The following is a 16,594-nucleotide window of genomic DNA, read 5'->3' as shown; positions in this document are numbered from 1 at the left end:
CCCGGGGTGGGAAAGAGGAGGGCGGGAGGGGGTGTGGGGATGTGGGTTGGCAGGACCTGAGGACTCAAAGGGGAGCTCAACCCTGGGTGGGGCACTAGAGCTAAACCCATGGCCAGGAGGAGCACTGGGGCAGGAGTCCTGGCGCTGGAGCCAGGGCCCCAGAGGGCAACTCAGCTGCCTTCCGCTGAAGGAACAGCCCCTCCAGGAGCTCCGCTCCCACCCCTTGCCTCTGCCCCTGGGGTGTGTACACAGGGAGGTGGGGCCTGGGTTGGCAAAGGACAGACCCCATGCAGGACAACAGGCTGTGTTGCTCCCGTGGACCACTCACCCCTGCTAACCCCGGGTCCCAGTGGTCTGGAGTGCAGCCAGCCCCTCCTGCTCTCCCCAGGAAAGCTTGGTTCTGTGCAAGCCTCTCCCATCCTTCACCTCTGGGAACCCCACCCTAGGCCCTGAGAGCCACAGGGAGTCAACTAGATGAGCCAACTTCATGGGGTCGCCTAGAAATCAGAGGCCAGCCTCACTCAGAGTGTGGGGGCCGCACAGCCTCAACCCTCACGCACGCTTGGCCCCCACCCCCTCAGCCCCCAGCAGCACCTAGCTGCATGAAGTCCTTTTCCCAGCACGGGAGGGGGGCCCCAGCTTCCCCAGCTCCCCAGTGACTCACTCAGTCTGATCTCCCATCCCCCACACATTCTGCAGCTTCATGGGCCCCTAGGCTCCCAGCAGCTCACCCCTCCCCAACCCACACCCTCACAGGGGAATCTGGTCCCTCTGCCTCTGCAAAGGACCCCCAGGCTCCTTCATGCCCTCCCCTCTGGTCCAGATGCATCAGGGGCTGCTGCCCAACTCTCCGCTGCTCCTCCCTCTCGTGGGTGCCCTCATGTCCTCTGCAGTCATAGTGGGGAAATCCCAGCTGTAAGAGGGTGGGGTGGGGAGTGGATTAGGCCAGGCATCTGTGCAGATGGAACCATGTCCATTGAGGCACCTGTGACACTCAGAACAACCATAGGCCACTCACCACATCCCAGACCAATGCCCCTTTCAGGCCAGCTGATCCCTGGGTGGGCCTGTGCCCAAGAGAAGAGCCTCTTTGGGGAGGGCCACACAACCCCAACTCCCTGTGCCTCCCAACACCCACCTTCCCCACAGCCAAGGCCAGTACCTGCTCCCAACACCCACCTTCCCCACAGCCAAGGCCAGTACCTGCTCCCAACCCCCGCCTTCCCCACAGCCACGGCCAGCCCCTGCTCCCAACCCCCGCCTTCCCCACAGCCAAGGCCAGTCCCTGCTCCCAACACCCACCTTCCCCACAGCCAAGGCCAGTACCTGCTCCTGGATAGTCTGGGAAAGGAGACCCCTGAGTGCCCAACTCTTCTGGCCCTCCCTCCTAGAACAGGCCTGGAGGCAGTGTGGGCAGGTGCGGGATGGAGAGGCAGAGACAAGCCGGGCTCCGGGCCCTCTTTATGCAGCTGGGCCTCTCCCTGGCGGGAGGTGGGGAGGAAGAGGGGGTAGTCAGGGTTCCTGGGGAAATGACCCCGCTTCCTTACATCTGTGTGCACGGCCCACCTCAGAGCTACACATAATGCAATGCAAACACAGACACACACTCACGTTCACTCAGACACACACACACGCATACAGGTGTACAACTATCCTCACAGACAACATGCACTCTCACATGAGTACACATATAAAAAAATACCCCGTGTACGCACATTCAAACACTCAGACATGTGCATACAGGTGTACAATGAGCTCACAGATATGCACACTCAAGTGTGCACACACTTATAAACACTCATGCACACAGTCACCACACACACATACAAATACTCAGACACATGTGTATGCAGATATGCACACTCCCATGTGCACATACACTCGTGCGTGTGCAGACTCAGTGTAGGCCAGTCCCTTCAGGACCACCTTCTCCCTCACTCTGCCTCAGGCAGAGATTCACAGGGGATCCCTCAGGCCTGAGACTGGCTGTTATTCATGACAACCTCTGCTCTTCCAGGACCTGTTCCACCCTGACCTGACACATCACAGGAGGCTAAGGCCCACACCACCGCCCAGGAACCAGAAAGGGATGGCAGAACAGCCCCCACTTCTTTTCTCTCTCCCAAGACATGGGGGGAGTCTCAGGGTGCAGACAGACCTGACTTGTGCTTTGGGGGTCAGTATTAACAACTGGTTCTCTGGGGAAACCCTTTATGTCTTATTTGGCAATCCCTGTGGTGGAAATACTCCCCTCACACCCATGACCAACTCATGAGATGTGGCAGGGGGATCTTGAGACCAGTTCTAGCTTGGCACAGGTCAGACCCTGCCCTGGGGGGTAAGGGATGATGCAGTCAGGGCCACAGAGACCGGATGTATAGAGAAGAAGAGGGCAGATAAGAGATGAGAGTGGTCAGTTGAAGGGCCATCCTGAGCAGTAGGAGGGGAAGGAGTGAACCTCTCTGTTCCCCCAGTGCCATGGGGATCTCAGACAGCCTTCGGGCAGGGGTAGAGGCTCTGGCTCTTCAGACCAGGTGCACGTCCATGTGCTCATACATGTGTGTGCAGGACCTGTGTCACACATGCAGTCGGTGGTCATTCCACAGTCGGGGGCTGGGATTGCTCAGCTCTAGCCTGGAGGACCCCTGCCCAGGTCTTAGTGACATGCACAGGAGTCCTCAAATCCATACCTTCAGCTGGTGCTGCCTCCTGACCTGGCACATGGATCCAGAGGACCAGTCCCAGCACTTTAGGAAATTTGCCTGGAGCATCTGGTGGTGCCAGAGTAAGGAAGTGCTAGCACGAGCCCCCCACCAACACCCCCCACCACATACACACTGCAGAGGGGTATGGCAAAGCAATACAGTAATTCATGGAAGGAGCTCCCCATGGGTGTCCGAAACCAGATCAATTTGGGCAATAGAGTGGATAAAGTAGTAATATAGGTTGAGTTATAGATTATTACCAAGGTATAAAATAAACGAGTCCCTACTGATACAAATTATTGAATAAATAACTAAATGGGGAAAAGGAAATTCTAAATAGATTTTGCAGCCACTGTACCCTCTAGAAGGGGAGTCCAACCCCCCATTCCTCAAGGGCAACTGCCCAGAGTGCACAACAGAAAGGGAGAGCACAACCTGTAAATGTCACCGCAGGTGGGGACCAGAACCCACCTGCAGTGAAGGGCCAGGTTGAGAGCATGGGCCTTGCAATGGTGTGAGAAGGGCCTGCCCTTGATGCCACCCCCCCAAAACCTCAGCCCAGGCGACCATGAGACAACAGGAGACAAGTTCCAGGAGGGGCTCCTACATCATACCCAACCATCAACTCAGCCAAGGGCATCAGGCAAGGGGCTCTGAGGGACCAAGGGGACCCAAGATATGCATGCCCAGTGGGGCCCTGGGGACAGAGAAGTGAGGACCACATGCCTCATGGGAGTAACCGGGAACATCAAAGGTCATGGGAGCCCTAGCCGATTTGGCTCAGTGGATAGAGTGCTGGCCTGCAGACCAAAGGGTCCTGGGTTCGATTCCAGTCAGGTCAAGGGCACATACCTTGGTTGCAGGCTCCTCCTGGCCCGGGTCCCGGTCAGGGCTCATGCTTGAGGCAACCAATCGATGTGTTTTTCTCACATCGATATTTCTCTCTGTCTTTCTCTTCCACTCTCCCTTAAAAAAAAAATCAATGGAAAAACATTCTCAGGTGAGGATTAATCAAAAATAATAATAAAAAGGTCATGGGGAACATGGGAAAGCACTGGTGTGGGAAAGTAGAATGTTTGCCTGTGCACTGAAGGGTCACAAGTTTGATTCCCAGTCAAGGGCACATACCTGGGTTGCAGGCTCGAGCCCCCACTCTAGTCTGGACTTGTGTGGGAAGCGACCAATCAATGTGTCTCTCTCACACTGATGTTTCTCTCTCCCTCCCTCCCTCTCTCTTCCCTCCTTCCCTCCCCGTCTTCCCTCTCTCTAAAAAAAAATCAATGGAAAAAATATCCTCAGGTGAGGATTAACAAAAAAAAAAATTAAATTAAAACATTTTATTTTTAAAAATATATTTTATTGATTTTTTACAGAGAGGAAGGGAGAGGGATAGAGAGTTAGAAACATCGATGAGAAACATCAATCAGCTGCCTCCTGCACATCCCCTACTGGGGATTTGCCCGCAACCAAGGTGCCTGCCCTTGACCGGAATCGAACCTGGGACCCTTCCGCCCACAAGCTGATGCTTTATCCACTGAGCCAAACCAGGTAGGGCAAATTAAAACATTTCAAAAAGGTCATAGGAAACATGGGGAAATCTGAGGGAAGTGTGGGCTATAGTTTTGATTGTCCCATGGGGAATGGGCGTGGGGGCGTCACATGGACTTCTTGGTCTTTACAACTTCTTTATAAACCGCAACAATAGTTACCGCCCTATCACTCTGAGCCCCTTCTCCCATCTTTTCTCCCTACGTGGCATATATTTGTCTGTCTGGAGGCTGCAAGTTTGGAGTATGGACTTTGGCTGGTGACCTGTTCTGGGCTGCAGTGGGGCTATCAGTGCTGCTGGGAGGCTGCGGCCAGCAAGGGCCCAGCTGGGCCAGCAGGAAGGGGGGTTACTGGCCCTTCAGGGATCCAGACCCTGGGGGTTTGCAGGGACCTTTGTTCACAGGGAATCTCACCCAAAACTCTTTATCAGAGCAAGTGTAGATAAGAACTGCTCAGAGATCCAAGATGAGGTTTGTGTGTGTGTGTGTGTGTTTGGGGGGGTGACAGGGGGAGCAAAAAGAACCTGGGTCTGGGAGGTGGCAGATCTTGAATGGTCAGCAAGGGTGTTGGGAGCGTTGACTGCTGGGCCAATGTGAGCACAAACAGGGGTTCCCCATGACGGCTGGCTGGTCATCCCCACCAAGAGCCCGGAGGGAGGTGCCTGACTGTGGGCTTTAGGATGGCCTATCCTGAGACAGCTGGCTTACTACCCTCAGACCAGACCTGGAGCGTGGCCTCTGCAGTGGTGGGCAGCTGAGCTCCTCCTGCTTCAATTACCCCCACCCCAGATCTGAACAAAGGTTCTAGGAGGTGGGGGTGGGGAGGCAGGGCTAAGAGCCAGGACAGCCTACCGCCATCCTGTAGTGCAGCAGGCCATGGCCTGGTCAGCAATTTCCTTCCCATCCCTGGCCACACTTCCTCCCAGCACCCCGTAGGGCCATGCGGGTGGGACTTTCCTCTGCTGAGGTGGGGCTGTGGGCAGGACCCCAGTGCTCAGCTCGCCATGTGGCAGGGGAACCCTGCCCTTGGAACCTTCGGGCAGTGGAATGAGGAGTCTCAGGCAGCACTTTCCCCTCCATGAGGACATAGGGACCCTGCATGCACCTACCACTGATAGCCTTCATCCACAGGTGAGCACCCATGAATACCTCAAGATGGCTCTGCCCTGTGAGCCTGAGGCCTTAGCTGGAGCCCAGAGCTGGCTCCCACCTGTCCACCCACTGAGGGGACCTGGGGGGCACAGGCCTGGTGCTGCATGCCCACCTCCCAAACTTAGCTCTTCTCCCAGGTCTCCCCTTGTCAGCTCTATGGTGATCCCATGGGGTTCAGTCTTTCCAGGTCCCTCCCCAGGACACTTAATTCCCATCCTGGAGGTCCCAGTTGTATTTTGCCTAGACTTCCTGGGCAGCCAGGAACCCAAACCCCAGGCCTGGGGACCCTCTACCATAACTGCACAGCAGCTCCTATGCACACCAAAGTCTACCCCCAACACCCACCCCCATCCCTACCCGCAGCAGCCTAAGGAGGGTTGCAGGCCCTGACAGATTGGGTCCCAGGGAGCCTGGGATCTCAGCCAAAGCCCTCATCCTCCCAGGGCCTTCAGGGCTGGCCTCTGAACTCTGACTCACACGTGTGCACACTCCCTCCACACCAGGAGGGAGAGGTGCCCTCACCATGCTCAGCAAATGCAGAGAGGTGAAGAGATACCTAGTTCTGGGGAGAGGGGGTACATCCCAGGGCTATGAGGTGCAGGTAGGAACCGGAGGGGGCAGAGACCCCATTGAGGACCCAGGAGCCCCTCTTAGGTGCAGTTGGAACTGGGAAGTGAGGGAGTTCCTCCTGAAAGGGTGGAGGTGTGGTGGGCGTGGGCCTGGGGAGTAAGTCATGGTGGCACAGCCCAAACAGCTCCAGCAGCCTGGCCTTTGGCCCTCCCCCCCACCCCCAGGGGCTGGCCCAGGTTAGAATGCAAAGCCCCTCACCCACCCCTGCAGGGTGCCCACACTCTCCACTCCTAACCCCCTCACCGCCACCTCTCAAACTGCCCTCGGTAAAGCCACCGCAGCCAGCACACTGCCACCTTTCTCAACGCAGAACATGGGTCACCTTTTCTCTGCATTCCCCAACCCCTACCATGTCTACCTGGTCCCCCACAGCCCAGCACACCACAGGCCCTGAGCAGCAGCCCTGACCACTCCTGGACCAGCTGCTGCCCCTTGCCAAGCCCTCTGCCAACTCCTGCTCACCATCCGTGTCTGGCAAAGACAACTCATCATTTCTGTGGCATATTGGGGGCACCTCCTGGAGGACATGCGCCTGTTCTACTCTGTTGGTCCCCCAGGCCCAGACCTGAGGACCTGGGACCGAAAAAGACTTCAGGAAAGTCCGTCCCAGGCCATGAAGAGGCTGGCTGGTGCCAGGTCAGGTGTGGAGGGCAGGGATGTGTACCCATCCTGGCTTGACTGCCCACATATAAGGGTGGGGCTCCCAGATTTCCCCCAGGCCTCCACAGCCTGAGGCTCCAGCCTCTGGACACACTGCAGCTGCCAGTCCCGCACAGCTTAAGGGTTCCCAGCTGCTGGGGGAGGTTCTGGGCACACACTCCTCTCCCTGCGGACCAGCTGGCCTGAGCAGCCTCCACCCTCAGGTCTTGCGATCCCAGAAGACCCTGCTGGCAGGATCTCCCTGGGCAGTGGGCTTGAGACAGATCCCCCAGAATGAAGGGACACCTGGCCAGGCCCAGCACCTGTGACCTCCTGGGGAATGCCATTTCAGGAGAGGCTAGACCAGGCCTGAAACCCTGGTCCAGAGGGGAGGGTGACACTGCTCAGCCCCAAAGGACACCCCACAGCTGGTCCCCTAGACAGCACCCTACCTTTTTCAGGCCAGAAAATGCAAGTCCTCTGAGCCCTTCCACCTGCTGGCTGGTCAGACACTGGCCTCCAAGGGTGTACACCCGGCAGAATCCCTGCCCGATCCAGGGCCACCTCTCACCACCAAGCACAATGCAGGGGGGAGGGCCTTCAAGGGCCCTATTGTTCCCCCGAAGGCCCCGGGTCTGAATCCCTGATTGTCCCTAGAATTGTATGGGGCCAAGAGAAGGAAGGGCCTCCCCCAGGCTGGGTGACAGTGCATTGGGAGGCAGCCAGCCTTACCTGCCCAGCACCCCTCTGTCCACTGTCCCATGTTCAGGCCCAACTCCTGCCAGGCCTTCTCTGTGTATCTGAGGGTATGGACAATGCCCAGCCTCCCCTACTTTTTCTGCCTCCTCCAGGTCTGTGTCCACTGTTTGTCTTGGTCCCACTGCAAGAATATGGCCTAGGCATGGACCACTATACCACAGGCCACAGCTGCCCTGACCCGACATGAGTGGCAAAGGAGGTGTCTTCTCAGCCTTCAGGGAGCCTGTAACCTCAACAGAGGCCCCCAGGTGTCCTTCCAGAGCTGAACTCTCCCAGACCATCAGGCCAACTGGGCTCAGTAGACTGAGGGAGTGTATGACACAGAGGCCTCCAGGACGCAGGGATCCAGCCCTTGTAGTCTCAGACCCCATCACCACCCCCACCTGGTTCAGGGACCAGGAGGGTAGCTGGGGCAGGATGAGCCCCCGGGGCCTTCTCCTCCCAGCCTCATTGCCTTGGGGAGACAGTGGGAGAGATGTGTACTCCCTGCCTCAGGGCAGAAAACAGCCCAGCCTTGGGGGACCCCTTAGTGCCCCTGTGCAGGGCACCCCTGCTGGTCTCCGAGGTGTGGAGCTGGGGCATGTGGAGAGCCTGGGGAAGTAGTGTGAAATCGGGGAGCAACCCCACTGGCCGCTAGCCCAGAGTAGCCGATATGGGGTAGAACCTGCTGCAAGCAGCCTGTTAGAGCTGGGTGTTTAGGAGGGGGGCTGCCGGAGTGGGGGTCCAGCATGAAGGATTCTGGGCCAGGGCGGCAATCCATGGACTCAAGGACACTCTAACCAGCAGCTCTTTATTAGGATGCGGGCCCAGATCCCACAGGAGAGTGGGACTGATCAGGGGCACCCAGAAAGAGGCTGGCAGAGCCAACCTTGTCAGGGGCACCCTGGCCACCAGGGTGGGTGCAGGGTCCTGTCCAGGGAGGACACAGCCGTTGGCATCCTCAGGAGCAGCCAGTCCCTTGGGCCTTCTTGATTTCCTGCAGGAGAGAAAGAGGGGCTTGCCCTGGATCCCAAGTCCGCTGTCCCAAGCCCTTTCCTGCACAGAGATCTATCCCTTGCCCCTGGCAGAGCCCACCTCCGAGAGTGCCTCCTTCAGGCTCCAGTAGGCCTTGTCCAGGTTGTCGTTGACAATGATCAGGTCAAACAGACCGGGTTCCTTGCCTGAGAAGGGGGGAGAGGGGGTACAGGGCCCGTGGAGGATCAGTGAGGGGAGGGGGCTGTGGGTGACAGCTCTTGCCCCTGCCTCCCACCTCTGGCAGATGAGTCGCCTGCTATTGGGGAGGGTGGGGGACACTGGCTGCACCCACACTCACTGCTTTCCATGTCTGCCTGCGCAGTGGCCAACCGTTTGGCCAGGCTCTCCTCTGTCTCCGTGTTCCGCTGCCGCAACCTCTGTTCCTGAGGTGCCTAAGGAGGGTCAGAGCCTGCAGGGCAGCCTTAGCCCCTCCTCCACCCCTCCCGCGCCTGGCTCCCCACCCCCACCAGGACTTCCAGCGAGGGTGGCTGCACAAAGATGTAGATGGGCCTCAGGTCGGTCTTCTTTAAGTTCCGCACACCCTGGAGGTCCACGTCCAGCACGCAGATCCGGTTCATGGCCTGCACCACTCGTACAGCCGCTTTGCTGGGAGGCAGGAGGGGAGGGGCCATTCAGCAGGGATCCTTGGGTCCCAGCACCCAGACCATCTCCACTGCCATTCCCTGGGGTTCAGCCTCCCCCATTCCCTGCTCTGGGAGCCTGAAGGGGCCATCAGCATCTGCTCCCCTTTCCGGAAGCACTCCCTCAGTAACCCTTTCACACCGGGCCATCTGCTAGGCTGGGGGCAGCAGTGGGGAGGGGCAGGAAGTCCCTGGCTGTCACCACTGGGCTCAGGGCTCCCAGGTGCCCACCATCTAAGGGTAGTAGCAGCCCCAGTGACCCCTGTTGGGGGCCAACTGCCCCTGCCAGCTGCACCTGGGGTGGAGCATGGCGGTCACAGGGGGACTCAGGTACAGGCTGCACATAGCAAGCCTGGACCCGCCTCTGCAATGATACTGCTCTGGATGTGTGGGAGGTGGACAGCTGTTGCTGGGCTGGGGACTCTCCCAGGCTGCCCTAATTGTTGGAGGGAAGAGGAGGGGGGCTGAAGTGCAGCCCACAGAACTCTGAGACCCAGGTTCTCTGAGTCTTCACTGCACACCAGCCCATCACTGGCTCCCCGTTCCCACAGGGGCCTGGCCAGGTGGGGTGGAGAGGGGACAGGAGGGGGCAGCCTAGACAGCTCAGGCTTCTCTTCGATCTTGATCCCTGGAAGGGCTGGGTCCCTCACCCTGACAGCCCATAGGGAGAAGCCCTTGCCTGGGCTGCCCACTCCAAGTTCCCAGGAGGTTTGGAGGTTGCTGAATGTGACTCACCTAGTCCCATACAGGTTCCCCGAGAACTCGGCATGCTCGATGAAGTCCCCGGCAGCAATGTCCCGCTGCATCACCTCCCTGGTCACAAAGTAGTAATCTACAAAGAGCAGGAGCTGTTGAAGCTGTCCACAGCCAGGCCACATCTGCCCATGCAACCACATGAGCAGAACCAGCTTCTGTTCTGGGCCTGTCTGCCCATCTGTCCATCCACTCCTAGAGTGTTCCAGTCACTGGGCAGGGAGATATCTGAGGAAGAGACAGACACCACCTCTCACACCGTCCTCACTGAAGGGACCTGGAGAACGCCAGCTTCTACAGGAGAGGTTGGGGACCTGGAGACTGCTGGTTTCTGGAGGGAGTTTTGGGGGGGGGTCCTGGTGACTACCAACTTCAGGGGGGAGGTTGAGGAACTTCAATGCTCTGCCTCAGGAAGGTACAAACACCCTAGTAAGGTTGTGATGTCAGAGAACCCTGAAGGGTGTGCATGGCTGACCCCAGCTATACTGCCATGTGTAATGCAGTGCACAAGCAGGGATCAGTGCCCCACAACTGCCTGGTGTTGGGATCAGAGCCCTGCCGTGGACAGCTGGTGTCAGCATGAGATTTGATGCCTATTAAACTAGGCCTTGGTGTTGGGATCAGAGCCCTGCCGTGGACAGCTGGTGTCAGCATGAGATTTGATGCCTATTATCCAGCTGGGCCTGCCCACCCACCCACCCTGAAGGGCCCCCATCAGATGGGGAGAATGAGGCCTCATGCATCACCCTGACAAGTGTGTGTGTGTGGCCTCCAGACCTGTACTGGGGCACTGAATAGCAGGGCCAGCTTACCTTTGCCATTCTCCTCTCCAGGCCTCGGGTCCCTCGTGGTGTCTAGGAACAAGCATCTGTGACCCATCTGGAACATCACATCCAGAGCCCACACAACCCATCCCAGGGCCTTCCCAAAGGGCCCAGTTCAGCCTATGTGGGGGACTTCAGGGGGGGTCAGTGTATGGGCAAATCCCCTGTGTGAGAGAGGGTTCTTGGGGGTGTTAGCAGTGTGGGCAAGTCCCTATATATGTGGATCAGCAGGGCCCCACAAACACCCTAGGATCTCACGGGACACGCTGAATCCGAAGATGCTGCCATGCTCCTGCAGAAGTCTCTTGAGCAGGGTGCTCTTTCCGGCCCCAGAAGGTCCACTCAGGACAACAGGCCTTGGTCCTGACATCCCTGTGGGTGAGTGGGAGCAGATATCAGCAGGCCTGAGGGACCCCAGTGAGTGGGATGGAGTGGGATGGCTGCAGTCACAACCCCCCTGCCCCCTCCCCCCCATTGCCCCAGCCAACTCTCCCCAGGAATCAGGGCTGAGGGCCATACTCAAGCCTTGGCTGCACCTCCCAGATGGGTGGGCTACCTGGTACCACAAACACATGACCTTCCCAGCTGTGCACTCCTACCCCACCTGTGGAGCCTGGACTTCCCCTCCTGGGAGAGGCACATCTCGGTCCCCACCCCGGCATTTCCTAGGCACCATGCCCTAGAGGTGGCTGAGGTTAACATCAGCAGAACACAAACCCTGTTCTGGGAACTTCCATCAGGAAGTGAGGGGCTGATCCAGAGGGACTACAGCTTCCTGACCTCCCCTCCTCTCTGATACTCGACCCTCCCAGCCAACAGCACAGGGCTCAGACATCTGCCACAGATGAGTGTGGGTGAAGCAGGGGTTTAGGAGGCATCAACCCTGACAGCTCTGTGCCCGCCTGACACCTCAAGCCCCTCCCCAGAACAGGACCTACTTCCTGGGTGGGCTAGGCCATCTCTGTCAGCCAGCGTGCTCGGAATGAGCTGGGAGGAGTGGGTAATCCCAGCCTGCTCTGACCTCTTAGCACTAAACTCCTCCCAGGACAATCAGCCCTGCCCACTCGGTGCCTTTGGGAAGAGGAGGCTGCTCCCGGCCCTTCAGTAGTGGCCTACCCACCCAGCCACATAAGCCTAATGGCAGAATGCCAGGTGCAAGTGTGCCCTGCCTCAGAGGGAAACCCTGATGGACATGTGGGAACTGGAACAGCTCCCTATGCAGGCCTGGCCCTGCAGGCTGTCTGGGGGCCCTCTGATAAGGTGTGGAAGCCTCCAAGGTGCAATTAGTGGCCAGCAGACTGGCAATTAGGCCCAGGAGGGAAGGGCCACTTGGCTCAGGGATGCCCTGTTGCCCATCCCCAGCAGGACCCCCATTGGGCACTGCCTTCCTAATCCACAATGTAGGCCAACTGGGTAATCTGGCTTAAGCACTGCTATTCTGGGGCTATCACACCACACAGGTTTCCTGGAGAAGGTGGCAAACAGACACAGGAGGAAGGACCCAGAGGAGCCCATCAACACTCTATCATCTCCAAGTGACTGACTCTTATCTCCTTGGTCTCTTGCTCTGCTTCACGAAGGTACAAACACCATTACAAAAAGTACCGTTTCTATCTAGAGATAATCCCAGTGGACTCCTAGATTCTCATGGGCATCCCAGCTTTCCGACCCAAATACGTGCTACATACACACCTGCACACACGTGCGCTGGCTCTGAGCTCATGGCCATTAGCCACTGCAGCCCTGTCTCTCCCTTGAGGCCTGGTGCACAAGAGGTCTCTCCCGCTCTGGCAACCTTCACAAAGCCCAGTCCTTTGCAGGAAGAATGTCCCATTGGCAGCCCAGCCTACTCCCCTGGATCTGTCCTGACTTCCTAGCACTGGGTGACTGGGGAGGGGAGTGGAGGGAGAGACCCAGCAAGGCAGTGGAGAGGCTGGGTGCCACCAGGTCCCGTGAGGGACTGAGGACTGGGGTCTGACCCCCACAATGCCAGCCTCTGGGCAGTGCTGGGTCTTTGCCTCTAGGGCTGGGCAGCTGAAGTTGTCCAGTGGCCTAGAACTCTTGGACCTGTGGCTGTGTTTGGTGCTACAGGAACATTAGTTCTTCCAGGGCAGGAGCAGCCCCAAGTGGACACATGGTGATGGCCACAGCCATGGACCAGGAGGCCTGCCGGAGCTGTGATCATAGTGGCAAGCCCTCAACCCAGTGGGCACTCATCCCCAGCACACAATTTGGGGAGTCTACCTCTAGGGAGAAGAGGACCCAAAGGCACCCCTACCCTCCTGTTAGGGACTTGGGAGGTGCCCCTCAGGGGGGTTGGGAGCAGAGAAGGGAGAGAGGCCCATCTGCCTGTTTGCACAGAAGCCCCTCAGGGACGCTCTGTTTTCTGTCATGTGTCTGCCATGGGAGAGTGCCCTACCTCATACCCCCACAACTCTGGGGGGCACCCTCCAGCCCCCAACTGTAACCTGGTCAGCAAGACCCAGGGCTTTCTCCAACATGCTTCCCCAGCAGTTGCTGCATTCCCCACGCCTGCAGTAAGGCCACACCTCCTGACTGTGAGTTCTGACACCTGGAGACTGCAAACCTGCACAGGACTAGCCTTCAGTTAGGACCAAACATCACACACCAAATCCCAGTGCTGACACCCCCACAGGGCATGTGGCACAAGTCCTGCTTATCACCTCACATCCAAACACTGGTTTCTATCCTGCGCCCTCCACCCTGTGGTGGGACACTGGGTAGGGGAGCCTGTCCCACTGAGCAGCACTCCCAGGCTCACTACCTACCTGCACTGGGCCAGCAGTGAGCAGGGGATGTATCAGCACAGGACTGGCTGGCAGCTGCAAAGCTCACTCCCTGCCTGATTCTGAATCACTGCATCCCTCAGCCTCTCCTGAGCCTCCACCTCCATCAAGTCCAAGCTCCACGTGCCCCAGTGCAGCCATTACCTGCCCCACTCTGTAGTCTCATGGTGGTGGAGTCCAGCCTGCTCACCCTGGCTAAGGGCATGTGTGCTGAGTCTTACCCCGAGGGGCCCATACAAACCACACAGGGATGGCCTGGGCCTGCACAAGTGCCCAGAGAGCCGCGGGGGGACAGGGCTCTGTCCAGTAAGCACGCAACAGAGCACTCAGTAAAGCCACCTTCCACAGAGCACCCAGCATGGGACAGTGCTTTGGCCTTGAGTACACAGAGATTGACTTTGGCCCCAGTGCCTGCAGAACCAACCAACTGAAACGTGTAAGTCAGAGGAGTCATCTCTTGGGCATAGAGCCCTCTGGCTGGGGTATTCTGTTTCTCCATTTCTTGACTATCCCACAATCCCAAACCCTAGTGGCCTGGCAAGAAACGGCAAAGCTCACAGGACTGCAATAAAAACCCAGATGCAAGCATGTGCATTCCGGAATGCTCTCCGACAGAACCCTGCCCAAGAAGCACCCAATGCAGCCAGGCAGCCTTCTTCCCGAAGCACAAGGTGGAACCTCCTCTTCCCAGCTTCCACTTTCATCCCGCTCTGTCCCAAGAGCAGGACACTGTCACCACCCCCCTCTCCTCCCACGCCTCCACAAGACACCCAAGAAAAGGCATGGCCTCTGAGAACAAGGAGAGGAAAGGTCAAGCCCTGCCAGCCCTCGTGTAAGCTACAAGCCACAAGACGGGAAAGAATCTGGCTCAGGACAGCAGGTCATGGCCCTCCCCCCAAAGAGACACATCCTGGCCAAGTAGCCTTGACAAACCACTCAGCCTTTGGGAACTTGGCTTGAAATGGGGTAGCCACAAAGCACCAGCCATTACTCCTCACTTCTCCCCACAATGGGGCTGGAACTATTCCTCTCATAAAAGAAAGCTGGCCCCTCAAAAGCATGAGCAAGAGCCACACTGTCCGTGCAGGACATGGGCCTGTATCGGTGCTGCATGGCATGTCCGGGTCTCTTTCCATAAAGAAGAACCAGGATTCAGTCTTGTACCAAATCCCAATTCTGCACCACAGACAGAGGGCAGAGGAGGCACAAGAGGGGAAGGGTCCCAGGCAAGCAAGCTACAAAGCAGGAAGGGCAGAGGCACTACGGAATCAGCCTTGCTCTCAGAGAAGAAACTGAGACCCTCAAGTGCAGAGTCAGCAGGGACTGGGGGAGACAGAGGCCTGGCACACGGAGGCAGCAAGGACTTGGAGCTGACTACAGAAGTACCGGCCCCCATTCCAGTGCTCCCAGGGGCTCACCCTCATAACTAACTTTCACTGTTGGTGGGCTGGAGTCACCTCTTTCCACCCCAAACACATCACAATACCCTCTTCATTTCTGCTCTTCCTCAGATCAACTGAACATGTTTTTCAGGCTATGGTGAACATGCTACTAAGAAACCTGAAATTTACAGTTTAGGTGTAAAATAAATTTTTTTTGGTGTGGCTGAATAGAAAAGTAGTGACTGCACTGCTATAACTCCCGGAATCTGCTACTCAAGAAAATAACTGAGCCCTGGCCGGTTTTGCTTAGTGGATAGAGCATCAATCAGTCTGCAGACTGAAGGGTCCCGGGTTTGATTCTGGTCAAGGGCACATGCCCAGGTTGCTGGCCTGATCCCCAGTAGGGGGCATGTAGGAGGCAGTCAATCAATGATTCTCTCTCATCTTTGACATTTCTATCTCCCTCCTTCTCCCTTCCTCTCTGAAAGCAATAAAAAATATTTTTTTAAAAAGAACAATTGTAAACCTACTTAAAAAAAAAAAAGGAAAGGAAATAACTGATATCACTCATACCAGTCAAAGATCAAGGGCCAGGTCTCGGTGAACCCAGAATCTAAACAAAGTCCTAGCACACTACACCTGTCACAGGTGTGGCCCTGACCTGGGCATAAGCGAGTTTGGTGTTGCAGGCAGTTGTGTGGCATTCTATGAGCAGGGATAGAGTGGAAACTCACATAGCAGGAAATTAAGCTTGTTAGTGGTAAGACAGGAAACCCCACCCCTCCCAGGTCCCTCCTAGGAGTGAAGAGAGAGGGTTTCCTGCATTCTTCACAGCAAGTCATGGTCTGGGAAATCTAAGAGTGACAAAAAGTCCAGAAAAGCCTGCAGGCAAGCTGCCTAGGGCACTCACAAGAGGCCAAGTCCCGGTTCCTCTTCCTGTCTCTGTGGGCCCCACCCATACAGGCCAGCTGTCAGCTCAGCTCACTGCTTCCCTTTTCCCAAGTGAAAGACCACAGTGATAACAGGTGAGGTGACAGGCCTCATTGCTCCTCCCCAAACCAGCACCTTCCCTCTCTGTTCCCAAAAGAATGTCTACGAACAGCAGATGGGCAGCTCCAGCAATCTAGACTTGAGGTCTCTGGGACTGAGAAGCCGAACATCCGATTACCACGTCCAAGTCAGGAATGCCTGCCCAAGAACCTGCTCTAGGTGGTGTCTCTGTATCTGCACTGCCCAGCAGCCTTGGGGCAGGCCAGGACCCTGCAGTCCTGGGGGCCCCGCGAGCTGGGAGGGGCGGTGGGGACGATCCCATACCAGGTTCCTCAGGCGGCCACGCAGTGGCCTTTGACCCCCCGGGGTTTCCGGCTCTGTGGTGCGCCCACCTTGGGGGGGAGTGTCAGACTGCTTCCCCTCTCTGCCCCTCCGCGTCCTTCAGGGTCCGCAATGGCATCCGCAAGAAGTCCTCGGGCTGCAGGGGTTTTACAAGCTGTCTGGAGCTTTCCGTGCCAGGAGAATTTCCTCCTACGTTTTGAGAACTGGCACAGAGGAACCAGCTTTTAATGTGTCTAAGAAATGCGGCCACCAAAAGCAACTTTAACACCCAGACTCACAGGACACAAGTTCAAAACGAAGGGCGACCCTAAATGAAGTCAATTCACCTCCATGAAAGACCGCATTACCCAGTCCTCGTGTCCCCGGCTTCGCTCGCTAGGACTCCGCGACAAGCCAGCCCTGCAAGCTA

At 57.3% G+C, this 16,594-nt stretch overlaps 1 protein-coding gene across 4 annotated transcripts; it reads right to left on the bottom strand.

Moving 5' to 3' along the window:
* Nucleotides 1–8,201: 8,201 nt before the first annotated feature.
* Nucleotides 8,202–16,594, bottom strand: GUK1 (guanylate kinase 1). 4 transcript variants are annotated; one of them, XM_005853188.2, is made up of 9 exons: nucleotides 16,512–16,594; nucleotides 16,236–16,388; nucleotides 10,923–11,036; nucleotides 10,653–10,694; nucleotides 9,823–9,919; nucleotides 8,914–9,052; nucleotides 8,745–8,838; nucleotides 8,507–8,592; nucleotides 8,202–8,408 (listed from the first exon to the last, which is right to left on the bottom strand). In XM_005853188.2, the coding sequence occupies exons 3-9, from the start codon at nucleotides 11,032–11,034 to the stop codon at nucleotides 8,373–8,375; spliced, it is 606 nt and encodes a 201-aa protein (XP_005853250.1). In that variant the 5' UTR covers nucleotides 11,035–11,036; nucleotides 16,236–16,388; nucleotides 16,512–16,594; the 3' UTR covers nucleotides 8,202–8,372. The 4 variants fall into 4 exon arrangements, with proteins under 4 accessions (XP_005853250.1, XP_005853251.1, XP_014390242.1 ...); XM_005853189.2 differs by lacking the exon at nucleotides 16,236–16,388 and having other exon boundaries at nucleotides 16,512–16,586; XM_014534756.1 differs by lacking the exon at nucleotides 16,512–16,594 and having other exon boundaries at nucleotides 16,168–16,497.

This window comes from Myotis brandtii, unplaced genomic scaffold (genome assembly GCF_000412655.1).
Source record: "Myotis brandtii unplaced genomic scaffold, ASM41265v1 scaffold100, whole genome shotgun sequence".
Lineage (NCBI taxonomy): Eukaryota > Metazoa > Chordata > Mammalia > Chiroptera > Vespertilionidae > Myotis > Myotis brandtii.
Note: the sequence above shows the minus strand (reverse complement) of the source record. Positions and strands in the feature narration are given on the sequence as shown.